This window comes from Hyaena hyaena, unplaced genomic scaffold (assembly GCF_003009895.1).
Source record: "Hyaena hyaena isolate Hyena2069 unplaced genomic scaffold, ASM300989v1 scaffold_330, whole genome shotgun sequence".
Taxonomy (NCBI): domain Eukaryota; kingdom Metazoa; phylum Chordata; class Mammalia; order Carnivora; family Hyaenidae; genus Hyaena; species Hyaena hyaena.
The window spans coordinates 1354976-1369363 of NW_024080961.1; the positions used below are offsets into that span (position 1 = coordinate 1354976).

At 45.0% G+C, this 14388-nt stretch overlaps 1 protein-coding gene across 2 annotated transcripts in view; it reads right to left on the minus strand.

Moving 5' to 3' along the window:
- MAGI3 (membrane associated guanylate kinase, WW and PDZ domain containing 3) overlaps positions 1-14388 on the minus strand; it is a 241320-nt gene that overhangs the window by 7485 nt on the left and 219447 nt on the right. For both annotated transcript variants that reach the window (XM_039249087.1, XM_039249088.1), the window contains exons 17-19: positions 4864-4966; positions 3926-4052; positions 2963-3106 (exon numbers count right to left, since the gene is read on the minus strand). In XM_039249087.1, coding sequence (XP_039105018.1) covers positions 2963-3106; positions 3926-4052; positions 4864-4966 — 374 coding nt within the window. The remainder of the gene's footprint in view (positions 1-2962; positions 3107-3925; positions 4053-4863; positions 4967-14388) is intronic.

Below are 14388 nucleotides of genomic sequence, written 5' to 3' on the forward strand. Positions count from 1 at the left end.
ATTTTATATTAATATTACAAAGTATTTCCCGCACATTGCTTACATTCTCTTAGAAGGTGTGAGAACCTCTATGCTTCCCCCAAACAATCCAATCCAGACAGGCACGAGCCTCAGCCTGACAGGGAACGCACCCGCATGGGACTTACAGGACCTAAGACCTGGGCCACACGGCGGCCATCGCAGGCTGAGTGAGCCTGACAATGGACGTAGTCTCCTAGAGCCTCAGTTTTACATCTGTAAGTGGGGAAAATGTACCCCCAACTTAAAGGATTTTTGTGAGACTAAAACTAAGTGAAAACACATGTTGGTCACCTGGAAGATGACAGTCTTAACATTTTCTAAATCTGATTCTGTCCTACAGTAAAGATCTAACTAAATCTGACACCATTCCCTAACAGACTTTGATCTCATTTCCCTTGGCCCAGAACACCTTTTTCTCTCCTCCCCAGATCTCAACCAGATTTATGGATGGCTTAGGACTCACTGAATGTACAGACTCACTGAATGTACTGAATGCCCCCGACTCTCAACGCCTTTCCATCTGTATCACAGGCTGCCATTTTGTTTTCCTGAGCAACACTATTACATTGCCCCCTAACAACTTCATCCGTCCCAAGTTCTGTCTGCCCAGTACTAAGTTCTGGGAGCCAATTTTGAAAAAGAACCATTCTCCCATAGTGTGTGTCACCCATTCTACTCTTTCACTAAATATCTACAGAGCATCTACTATCAATATTCAGGCCCTGCATCAGGACTGAAGATACTGGAGCTGCCTGGGTGGCTCAGCTGGTTGGTGTCTGACTCTTGATTTCAGCTCAGGTCATGATCCCAGAATCGTGGGATTGAGCCCCGCGTCCAGCTCTGTGCTGGACATGGAGCCTGCTTGAGATTCTCCCTCTCTCTCTCTCTCTCTCCCTCTCTCTCTCTCTCTCTCTCTCTCTGCCTCTCTCCCCAGCTGGCACTCTAAAAATAAAAATAAAAGGACTGAAGATACTGAACTACTAGGTCCAGGACACAAAGTACAGATATCAACCTAACAGACAAAGAGAGGGAGGAGGGAGAGAGGCAGAGGAGGGGGCAGAGAGTTGCTCAGGTTGCTCTGCAGTGTGAGTTTGCTGGAAATAAACTCTCGTGTGGGTGGCGGCACCATAGTACATGGTCGTCAGTACAAAGCAGCCATGATCCTTAGCAAGTCAAGATTTTGATAGTTTAGGAGCTAGAAAAAGAACCCTTCTCTGAAAAGCTGATTTCACAGAGTTTAGAATAAACCTGGGCATAGTATGATAGCTTACTTCCTTTTGTTTTTAAACATTGGATCTTAGTTTTGAAATGAAAGTTGGTTTCACCATGGAAGTCAGAAGCTCCTATTCATTTTTAAAGAATGACATGTTTTAGAAACAAAGTCTGTTTCTAAGTCTGCTTTCAGGCCTGTTTGCCTTTTATTTGTTTTGTGAGATTAGTGTATCTGAGGGCTATATTTTTAAAACTATTATCTTTGTGTTTTTTTTTTTTTGTGACATTCAATAAAATGGAGTTTTTTTTTTTTTTTTTTTTTTAAACAAACAGCAGATTTAAAGTATACCCAAACAGGGCCACTTGGGGGGCTCAGTCGTTAAGCGTCCAACTATGGCTCAGGTCATGATCTCGTGGTCTGGGAGTTCGAACCCTATGTTGGGCTCTGTGCTGACAGCTCAGAGCCTGGAGCCTGCTTCAGATTCTGTGTCTCCATCTCTCTTCTACCCTCTCCTGCTCACACTCTTTCTCTGTCTCAAAAATAAACACTAAAAATAAAATAAAGCAAAAAATAAATTTAAAAAAGTATACCCAAACAGATATTTAAAAAAAGGGCAGCGGGGGGTGGGGGGGGAGACCAATCTTTCTCTATTGAAATCCTAACCTACTTTCCAATGACACCTGCTCTGTGAAATCTCCACTCCTATCCAATCACACTCCCCTCCTTTGAACTTGTGCATGAGTCTGGTCATTGAGGGGTGGGGGGTCTTATCTAGTTTAGGGCCACCCCTTCTCCCAGCTCATTCACATTCACTCATGAAGCTTAGGGTAAAGCAAACATTTGACCGGTGTTTACACAATGAGTAATGGGGGTGGGGCAGTGATGTGGAAAATTCAAAACTGCAGTCACCTGGGGTGCCTTTTCCAATCATCATTAGAATAAACCATCTGATTAAAAAAAAATTATCTTCCCAGATGCCAACTGGTGGCAGAGAGAAGAAGTCCAAAGTTCTCTCGAATAGCAGGGGGGAGGTGGTCTAGAATTTAAAGTTTACTGCACATTAAATGTAAAATCTAACGCACAAGCTAACTGAATGCTGGTGAACTATTAAAAACCTGAAGCCAGCGCATGCCCCCTCTATCTGATTCCTCTTTGAGTAACATTCAGAGGAGGAGGGAAAAACCCTAAACAGTCTGTGCTGCAGGGCCCTGCCCAGGGCGAGTGTTTCAGGGTTCAGAACAACCGTGATGGACCACGACCCATGCGAATTCTAGTCTTTCAGATCATCGTAAAGAGAGTCATGCTCTTTGATCTCTGGCTACATCTGTAGGTAGCTAAGAGGGGTAAAAAAAATCCTGGGCCTATTATTTCTGGATAGGAGTTGAAGATTCTGTTTTATCCTGGTTTTTACGAGGCTTTTAATAAGATGAAAAATATATTTTATTGATGAAGCCACTCGCCCTCAGATGTGGACGCTGTCGGGGAAAAAGCAAGTTTCCCGACTGACCAAAGCCAGGGCGGTCAGGGCGGGTGAGCGAGCTATAGCCTAGCAGCCTCGAGGGAGGACACGGAATCGCCAGGGGTCAGGACGTCGAATGAGGAGCAGCTGCTCTGGGGTTCAGTGACCAGGACCTTGGCGGCTTAGCTCTGGGGGGGTTTGTGCGCTCCCTCTGATCAACGGTCTCTAGTAGTTTCCAGAGGCATAGCTGAAGACGGAAGCAAACTCACGTGGATCCTGCCGTCTTTGATGGCGGGGCCCTCCTCGGCCAGGCGCAGGATGAACAGCCCCATGCTGTACTCCTTCCCCCCGCGGAGGCTGAAGCCGAAGCCCCGGGGCCCTCGCTCCAGCTCCACCGGGTAACAGCCGAGGCTCTGGGGGGGGGGGGGGGGGGGGGGGGGGGGGGGGGGGAGGAAAGTGAGTGTTCGTGGACCGCTTTATCAACAGCCTGAAGAAAGACCCCCTTTATAGCTGGGAGACAGGACTTATGCACTCCGTGCGCATTTCTAGATCATAAGGAAGGGCTCTTGGGCTGAAGAGCAACTTAATTTTTTGCAAATACAGCTTAAGTTGATCTGAAGATTATGTTTTTCCCACTACTTGGTCAACGTGCAACAGAACAGTCAGAGAACAGGGTCTGGAGAAATGCTTCCTGTAGGGAGATTTTGACTAATTTTCCTGAAAAAAGAAAGAAAAAACCCCCCAAAACCTAAGCCTTACTTTGATGAACTCAAACCCTGCCATTTCTAAGTACCTGACTGAGGGCGCTCATCTCTCCCACGTTGGGGTAAGCTTTTTTACCCTTTACGTTCCCCCAGGGAAGGGAATGGAAGGCCAAACACAGCAAGACGTTTGAGGAACAAATGTATCCGAACTGATCTGCAATAAAAATTTAGCAGTGCCGGGCTGCCTGGGGGCTCAATCAGTGGAGCCACCGACTCTTGGTTTTGGCCCAGGTCTTGATCTCATAGTTCGTGAGATGGAGCCTCATGTTGGGCTCTGTGCTGACAGCACTAAGGCTGTTTGAGATTTTCTCTCTCTCTACCCCTCCCCTGCTTGTGTTCACACGCTCTCTCTCTCTCTCTCTCTCAAAATAAATAAAAGACTTTCCCTAGATTCTTAAAAAGAAAAAATTCACCAGCGTCAGCGGTTTAGCGACCGGAAAGAACAGTCCACGCCTGGGGTATGTTTACCTGATTGTGCCGGCCGCCTACAACCGAAATCATGGCGGTGTCAGGCTGGGCGAGGTGCTTGTGGTCAGACCACGAGTGTCTGTAAGAAGTGGAGACATCTTTCCCAGTGTCACCTTCTAGAACACTCCTATAAAGAAAGAAACCCAGTCACTCTCTGGACTGAGAACATGAAAACAGCCAGAAAGTCCAGGCAGATTAATTTCTTTTCAGAGCTGAACTCGCTGTTCTCCTGACAGGCTGCCGGACAGGCAGACTATGTAGAGGTGGAGACCATGCAAACCTAGTAGTTATCATCCGCCTAAAGTCTGTCAGCCTCTGGTGTTGGTTTAGTGTTGTGTTGTTTTTATTTTAAGGGCATCTCGGAGTGGTTTTTATCAAGGAAAACTGCACTCAAGTAGCTGACCCAGAGGGCAGATGAGCTGACCTTGGCAGTGAGAAGCAGCTCTCTGCAGCGCTGATGCTGCATGGGTGAAAATCCAGGTTTTGGTTCACAGCTAATGTTTCCAACGAAAGAGGTTAGGAAGTGTGTACAGACACCGTTCGGGGCTGCTCGGGTTGTCTGGGACGAACGCAATGCATGTGGGTCAGGGGCCTCCCTGCCCAAGTCAGGGGGACAGAGGGGGCAGAGCCAGATGCTGCTGGCGCTTCTTCCTTTCTAGGCGCCACTTGTCAGGCACGATTGGATGATTATGGTGTACCCTGGGATGAGGCTGGAGGAGGGAGGAGGCCGGGAGGAGGGAGGAGGAGGCCGGAGCAGGGAGGAGGAGGCCGGAAGAGGATGGAGGAGGCTGGGAGGAGGGAGGAGGCACTGAGGGAATGGAGGGAACTGGGAAGGTATCTGAAGGTGGCCAATATGAGTTCTCATTCTGACCTCACCAGCGGGGGTGGGAGTGGGGAAATGAGAGAGAAGAGCCCACCCCCTGGGAGAACAGCCTCACCTGTCCCCAGGTATGTGGTTGGCCTGTGACTGTCCCATGGGTCTGTGCTGCGGGGCTGGGCTCTGCCTGGCTGAGTTCGTTCCTGACGGCGGACCATGATGCTCTGCTCCAGTGAGGAAACGGGAAAGATGAGAAATTGTAGTAAAAACGCAAAGCCAAGCGCTCTATGAAACGAGACTGTAACAAAGGGTTACAGCTTCCCTGACTTCAGTGACCTGGGCGCGAACGGCGCTGCTGTCGGGTGTCTGGAACTGGGACGTTCTCGTTCTCCCCGTGGCTCTGACTCCTACTTAGGTTCGAAGAGAACGGGAGCCCTACTGCTGCTGCACACACGCCCCTACTCTGCCTTGTCCCAGCCGTCCACACAGCAAGCAAATCAGAAACGTACGTCCTCAGCAGCGGCACCACGAGGACATGGCTCTCCGTAACCTGTTCCATGGGCTTCCAGAGCGCACGCCCCACGCCCGGCAAACAACTCTCCATCTCGGGAGCGTAGGGACCCAGAGGCCAGGCTGCGAACCCCACACACTCCTCTGAACTCGCGTCTTTAACCAAGCAGGAGCTACGTCGCCTGACACAAACACCACAGACAAACTTAGAGATTCACCCCAAGGTTGACAAATGGTGAAGATTTTACTGCTTCTGTTTCCCGTGAGCACAAATACAGGTGACAAAGTTCATGTTTCTTTGCACATCACCGCCACACCTCCCGCTGTTCCTTTCAGGCAGGTCTCATACCGAAGTGTGGGAACCACCTGCATCTGGGTGGCAGGCCATGGGAGAGGACAGGGGAGACTCTTATGGCTGTCACACTCCTATCTGTCAAGCTGAAACTTCCGAATGTTTCATCCTGTCCATATGTGAAACACGGGATATTGGAAATATCAGAGAGAGGGAGCAGAGCTTAGTGAGTATGACCATGAACTCTGCAGCAAGTCCCACAGGGGTTAAGTCTGACCCTTATCATGTACTAGCTGTGTGTTCTTGAGGACATTACTTACATTCCTGGAGCTTCTAATCACCTCACTCATAAAAGGAATTACAACCACCTCATAGGGTTCTCATATTAAATGAGCTTATAAACATATGTGCTGTGGACAGTGCTGGGCATGTACTCATTGTATAAATGTTTCTATTATGATTCACATTACTATCATCATAATCATCAAAATGAAAAAGTCTTATTTGAAGCTATATTTTTCTTAAAGTGCACATTCTGAGATATTTACCTTACTTGGTAAAAATGTTCAACGCTTTAAAGTCAAATGTTCCAGGAAGGAAGAGTGGAGTATGAAGTTTTTGGGGGGCCAGGAAGATGGGGGGAGTGGAAATCTGTTGCTCCTTTATTTTTGAGAGAGACAGACAGACAGACAGACACGGAGAGAGAAGTAGGGCTCACCTGAAGCGGGGCGCAAGCTCACCTGATTCAGGACTTGAACTCATGAACCGTAAGATCATGATCTCAGCTGAAGTCAAATGCTTAACTGACTGAGCCACCCAGGTGCCCTGTTTGTTGCTCTTTTAAATTACTATCATGAATTTTATTTTCCAATTAGGTTAACAAGTTACTTACCCTGGCCCTCACTGGTCTCCTTGCTACCAACCATCGCTACGTTCCACATCCTGGATTCCAGTCCTAACATAGAAGTTGAAACATGTCTCTGCCTTACGTAAAAACCTACGGAACCTATTGATTTCTCATAAGATACTGTCCAAACTTATCACCTGGGCACACCTGCCTTCCCACTTCACCCTCTCTGTGAAATCTCACCCGGTTCCTTAAGCACACTGTCTTCCTAGCATTTGCTGCGCTGTGTCAGAGCAAGCCCAACAGCTGTGTCTCCCTCTGGACCAGGAGCTCCTCGATCGCGGGAATCACACCTCATATTTGATTATATTCTTGCTCCCACCAGAAACTCCCAGATGTCCTTACACTTCGGCTTACTTGGCACATCAATGTCAAGTTATGTGCCTCTAACCTTGAGTGCCCATTCTGTAGGTGAATTCTGGTCTGTCCTGTACATTCATGGTTACCATTGGGAACGGAAACTGATGGGAGAAATGGCTTCCATGGACAGGATGACTGGGAAGCGCTTGTACCTTTGTAGGAGTCCAATTTAGAGAACTTTTTGGCTTCACTAGCTTGGCTAGAGCCACCAGTGTTTAAACTCAGGGCAGGACACATAAGCTGACCAATTTCAGCTCTTCCCTACCCTTCCCTCCAGTGAGAGAGGTCACTGCCACATGTGGTACCACACACTGGGGCATCCTCTTTCAGTTACGTGTTCTTCCCTTGGCCTCTTCCCGGTTAAATAAAACTTCCTATCACTGGTATTTTTTCCAGTGTTAGTCCTTCGACCCACATTGCGTGGCCTCTCTGATTTACTTCCATGTTAAGAGCCATTCTACTTCTCAAAGTTGAATATTTATTCCATGATGCCAAACAGGCTTATGTCCTCTCTCAATTTTATCTGAAAGTTCTTCAGACAGGAAAGCAATGGGTTAAGTAGATCACTCCCTCAATGAGAATTAAACTTCTACTGGAATTTCCTGTATGTAATTATTTAAGAGAAAGTATACTATCAGAGGAACCCCCCACCCCCCAAATCCCATAGTTAAACTATGGAGAAAGACATTATAATGTATCACAAATCATTCTTTGCAAGAATAAAGGAGAACCGTTTAACAGCGATTCCTCAAACTCTAGTAAGGGGCACAAAAGATTCTCTGAATAAGTGGAGACATCTCATGCTCTTAGGTGAGGTAACTTAAAAGTTAAAGGTATAAATTTCCCCAAAGTTAGGGTATGGGGGGATTTTGTTGGGGCTTTTAATCATTTGCTCTAAAATTTTATGTGGAAGAGTTTCATGACTATCCAGTACATTTGGAGTGTGTGTAGAGGGCAGGTGGATAAAAACTCACCTTAACAGACAAGATATTAGGCTATACCACAAAGTTACAGATTTATTAAAAAATGTGTGTGGATACATATATGTGCACACACACTTTTTTAAAAAATGGTTTCTGTATGTTACTGTGAAGAAAGACATATGTAAATTAACTCAAGAACAGATAAATTGATAGCACAGAACACCTAGGAGACTTGTGTTACAAGGCGAGGTAAACACACAGAAGCGGTGGGTGTGTAGATCAGTGAGGAAAGAAGTGATCTCCGACAGCTCGGCGTAGGGATAAATAAATAAAGTTGGATCTCCCCCAAAAACTACATATAAAAGGGAGGCTCCAGACGTGTTAAAGAATGCAAAGTGATAAAATCTAACAGATGTGTTAGAAGAGAAAATCTCTGTGACATGGGGTGGGGAAGGAGAACTTGTCTTAAATGAAACTTCAAAAGCATCAGTCAGAAGGTAAGAATTGGCCAAGGTGATTATGTCTAAATTAATCTCTGTACACTGGAGGGCACCGTGGTCAAAGTTAACATACAGATGACAGGAAAAGATCTTTGTACTTTCTAAAATTAAACTGGGGCGCCTGGGTGGCTTAGTCGGTTAAGCGTCCGACTTTCGCTCAGGTCATGATCTCGCGGTTCATGGGTTCAAGCCCTGCATCGGGCTCTGTGCTGACTGCCAGCTCAGAGCCTGGAGCCTGTTTCAGTCTGTGACTCCCTCTCTCTCTGACCCTCCCCTGCCTCACGCTGTCTCTCTCTCTCTCCTAGAAATTAAAAAAAAAAAAAAAAAAAAAAAAAAAGCACAAAATAAAATTAAATTGGACTGGGATGCCTGGGTGGCTCAGCTGGCCAACCGTTGGACTCTTGATTTTGGTGCAGGTCATGATCTCGCGGTTATGAAATCAAGCCCCATGTTGGGCTCTGCACTGAGCAAGGAGACTGCTTAGGATTCTCTCCCTCTCTCTTCCTCTGCCCCTCCTGCACTTGAGCATCCCTGCTCTCAAAAATAAAAATTTAAAACTAAATTGGACTAATGCCTATCCCAAGGAATCTCTAAATATCAATAAGAAAAAGACTGAAATCCCACAAGAAAAATGAGTGAAGGAGGGGCAGCTGGGTGGCTCAGTCAGTTAAGCATCTGACTCTTGATTTTGGCTCCAGTCATGATCTCATGGTTCGTGAGAACAAGTCCTTCGCTGGCTCCTGCACTGATAGCATGGAGCCTGCTTGGGATTCTTTCTCTCTGCCCCTCCCCTGCTTGCACTCTCTTTTTCTCTATCTCAAAATAAATGAACATTAAAAAAAAAATGAGTAAAGGATATGAAGAGGCAACTCACAACACGAAGAAAAGCCCTCAAGCAAGCATCTGATGAGACGCTCAAATTCATGGGTAATGAGAGAAATGCAAATCTAACACGAATGAGAGGACACTTCCCATACCGTGGCCAGTTTGAAAGCAGGCTCATGTTACGTACTAGTGGACACGTAAAGGTGTAGGAAGCTTCTGTGGCCTACCACTGGGGGTGTCTGTGTAACAATTTTGGAGGACAGTGGGTCAGTACCTGGTCACATTAGGCACATATAAGGCATGTATATGCAGGTGTACCCGGAGAGTTTGTGATAATGTGGACTGGAGACAAGTGGTTGTCTGTGGGGGAGGGTAAATATGTGGTAAATATACATTATGGAAAACGGTCAGGTAGTTAAAAGCAATCGATTATGTTCATCCAGGAACATGGATAAATCTTAAAATCACATGGTGTTGTGATACCAGAAGTATAAGCAACCAGACAAAACATAGATTGTTCAGACATCATCAACATTAAACTTCTGGGCATCAAAGTATGGTATAAAGAAAGTGGAAAGAAAACTTGTAGAATGGGGGAAAATACTTGCAAGCATCCATCTGTTAAGGATCTAATAACAGAATATATAAAGAAGTCTTATAATTCAACAATAAAGACAACTCAAAAGTGAGGAAGAGATCTGAAGAGATACTTCTCCAAAAAAGATATATGAACTGCCAACAACACATGAAAAGATGCTCAACATCATTAGGCATCAGGGAACCAAAAATCAAAACCACAATGAGAAACTGCGTCCCTCAGGAAAAAAGATGCAGCAACTAAATGCCACATAAGATCCTGGATTGGATCCTGAACAGTAAAGTGAGAATTTTTTGAGAATTTGGAGAAGAAAGCTAACATAAAATTTATAACACAATACTATCTAAGTAACTCAAAAATAAATGCCTGGGCACCTGGGTGGCTCATTTGGTTAAGTGTCTGACTCTTGTCATGATTTCAGGGTTGTGGGATCAAGCCCCGTGCTGGGCTCTGTGCTGAGTGTGGAGCCTGCTTAAGATTCTCCCTCTCTCTCTCTCTCTGGCCCTCCCCCTCTTGCACACACTCTTTAAAACGAATGAATGAATGAATGTCAAGACACACATGGATATGTATTTTAAAAATAAAACAAGGCACCTAGAGCACACTGGAATGGCTGGCCAGCGGGAGTAGGGAAAGAAATGACAGTGGAAAACGGAGACACATGGGAAGAAACAGATAAGTGAATGGAAAACCAAACCAAACATCCATGGCGGCACCACGAGCACCATCCTAATGCAGTTCCTGGCAGCCTTCGGTAACGTGTGTCACTCTTAAAACTGGAAGGAATGAGACCCGACATAGAAGTGGAAATCAATGTTGACAAATAATACAACTTAAAGATTGCTTTAAAATAAGCAAGGACAGCCAGGTACAATGCACTGATGTCCTGTTCTTGAGTACAAGTCAGCACGGTAGCAGCTGAGGCAGTGGAGCTGCGGGCAAGAGCAGGAATGTTGAGCTAAGAATATGTTGGGGACTGTCACACCAGACGTGATACGGTGCTTGGGAACTTAGGTAACCATTTCCCTGGAGAAAAAAGCTTAAATATTAAATAGTATCTGGTAAGAGGGGACGAAAAGAATGGAAGAACTGCCTTTTTCAATAACTGTCTTATCTATTAACAGTGAAAAGAAAAACCATATGATCCTGTCGATAGATGAAGAAAAAACATTTGACAAAATACAGCATCTCTTCTGAATAAAGACCCTCGAGAAAGTCGGGATAGAAGGAACTTACTTAAACATCATAAAAGCCATCTATGAGAAGCTGAAGCACTCAGCTAACATCATCCTCAACGGGGAAAAACTGAGAGCTTTCCCCCTGAGATCAGGAACACAAAAGGGATGTCCACTCTCAACACTGTTGTTTAACATAGTGCTGGAAGTCCTAGCATCAGCCATCAGACAACAAAAGGAAATAAAAGGCATCAGAACTGGCAAAGAAGTTGTCAAACTCGCACTTTTTGAAGAGGACATGATACTCTACATAGAAAACCCAACAGACTCCACCAGAAGCCTACTAAAACTGATCCATGAATTCAGCACAGTTGCAGGGTACAAAACCAACGTACAGAAATCGGTTGCATTTTTATAAACCAACAATGAAGCAACAGAAGGAGAAATTAAGAAACGGATCCCATTCACAATTGCACAAAAAACCATAAAATACCTAGGAATAAACCTAACCAAAGATATAAGAGATCTGTATGATGAAAACTAGAAAACTTATGAAGGAAATTGAAGAAGACACAAAGAAATGGAAAAACATTCCACGCTCATGGATTGCAAGGATAAATACAGTTAAAATGCCATTACTACCCAAAGCAATCTACACATTCAATGCCATCCCAATCAAAACTGCACCAGCATACTTCTCAAAACTAGAACAAACTATCCTAAAATTTGTATGGAACCACAAAAGACCCCGAATAGCCAAAGTAATATTGAAGAAGAAAACAAAAAAGGGAGGCATAACCATCCCAGACTTTAGCCTCTAATACAAAACTGTCATCATCAAGACAGTATGGTATTGGCACAAAAACAGACACATAGACCAATGGGATAGAATAGAGAACTCAAAAGTGGACCCAAAAATGTATAGCCAACTAATCTTTGACAAAGTGGGAAAAGTATCCAATGGAAAGAAGACAGCCTCTTTAACAGATGGTACTGGGAGAACTGGACAGCAACATGCAGAAGAATGAAAACTAGATCATTTTCTCACACCACACACAAAAATAAACTCAAAATGGATAAAGGACCTGAATGTGAGACAGGAAACCCATCAGAACCCTAGAGGAGAGAGCAGCAAACAACCTCCTTGACCTCAACTGCAGCAATTTCTTACTTGACACATCCCCAAAGGCAAGGGAATCAAGAGCAAAAATGAACGACTGGGACCTCATCAAGATAAAAACCTTCTGCATGGCAAAGAAAACAATCCATGAAACTAATGGGCAACCGACGGAATGGGAAAAGATACGCAAATGACATATCAGATAAACGGCTAATATCAAAAATCTCTACAGAACTCACCAAATTCCACACCCAAAAAACAAACAATCCAGTGAAGAAATGGGCAGAAGACATGAACAGACACTTCTCCATAGACAACATCCAGATGGCCAACAGACACATGAAACAATGCTCAGCATCCCTCCTCATCAGGAAAATACAAATCAAAACCACACTGAGATACTACCTCACGCCAGTCAGAGCGGCTAAAATGAACAAATCAGGAGACTCTAGATGCTGGCAAGGATGTGGAGAAACGGGCACCCTCCTACACTGTTGGTGGGAATGTAAACTGGTGCAGCCCCTCCGGAAAACAGTGTGGAGGTTCCTCAAAAAATTAACAATAGAAGTCCCCTATGACCCAGCAATAGCACTGCTAGGAATTTACCCAAGGGATACAGGAGTGCTGATCCATAGGGGCACATGGACCCCAATGTTCATAGCAGCACTCTCAACAATAGCCAAAACATGGAAAGAGCCTAAGTGTCCATCAACAGACGAATGGTTCAAGAAGATGTGGTTTATCTATACAATGGCAATGAGAAAGAATGAAATCTGGCCATGTGTAGCAACATGGATGGATCTTGAGGGTGTTATGCTGAGCGAAATAAGTCAGGCAGAGAAGGACAGATACCATATGTTTGCACGTATAGGAGGATTAGGAGGAACTTAACGGAGGACCATGGGGGAGAAGAAGGGGAAAAATAGTGGCGGGGAGGGAGGCAAACCATGAGAGACTCTTAAATGCTGAGAACAAACTGAAGGCTGATGGGGGTGGGGGGAGGGGAAGGGGGGTGAAAGACACAGAGGAGGGCACTTGTGGGGATGAGCACTGGGTGTTATATGGAAACCAACCTGAAAATAAACTATTTTTAAAAACCAGTGAATGGCTTATGGACCGCAGGGGAGCGGTATCAGAGGGGAAGTAATGCAGCTCTAGGAGCTGATCTGAAAGTGTGATCTTCGAAAACAGCTTTAGGGCTATAAATATTCATTTGACTCTTCCATGCAGCTGATAGATTTTATACTGAATACAACGAGAAACTTGGATGACTTACAAGCTTCATGCATGGGATTTTATGGACAGAAGAGACACTTTCTACCTTTTATCCTGAGAAATAGAAGAGATTCTGAGGCTTCCATAATGTAATAAAACGTGAGTATACAATAAAATAAGGCGTCACCACTAAAGTGTGATTGTATGTGTCAAATGTGATTGTATTCAGCAGGCTTTGCCAACACACGAACTAGACTTTAAGGTATACACTGCTAAGGAGTTTCCTTCCACCTTTCTGTTTTTCCTAAACACCGACCGGCATTACACAGAAAATCTGGAGTATGTTCCCAAGCATTTGAACCAGTGTTAAAGTTGATTTTTACTTTAAGAAAAATGACTGAGCGATTTCAGATAATGTCTCCAAGAAAACACTATCAACAGTCAAGGGTAGTTGTGGCAAACAAAAAAAAGGAAACTAAGAGAAAGGAGTAGTCTGTTTCCGAGCCATCTATGTCAAGGCTAGTCAATGTGTGGTTCTTGGGTCAGTCAGCAATGAGATGCCTATAGATACGGAGAGCCAGTGTTTAGAAACGTCATGATGACAGAATAATTTTATGTCTTTTTTTATCTATAATTTTTTTAAATGTTTATTTTTGAGAGAGAGAGAGAGAAAGAGAGAGAGAGACAGACTGAGCATGAGCAGGGGAAGGGCAGAGAGAGAGAGAGAGAGAGAGAGACTGAGCATGAGCAGGGGAGAGACAGAGAGAGAGAGGCCCAGAATCTGAAGCAGGCTCCAGGCTCTGAGCAGTCTGCACAGAGCCCGGACACAGGGCTCGGACTTGTGACCCATGAGATCTTGACATGAGCCAAAGTTGGAAGCTCAACTGACTGAGCCACCCAGGTGCCCCTGACTTTGTTTTTATTTTTTATTTTTATGCAGTTCACACCAATGCTCACTGTGCTGGATTGGAGCAAAGTCACTGGTTCTTTTTACAGACGGTTAGAGAAACAGTGGGCCACCACCGCGAGCCCCACTACTTCTAGGCGCTTCTCTCCCTGCTGTGCGCCACGTGTGCTGATAGAGGCGTACTACACACATCGTTCTCCAAACAAGCCTAGAATGTAATATCCTGTGACACCGAGGACTGCTTTTCTTTGTGGGTCCCAGAACACATTTCAGGCTAAAAAGTGGGCTCTCGAGATCGTAGTCAAGAAAACAGA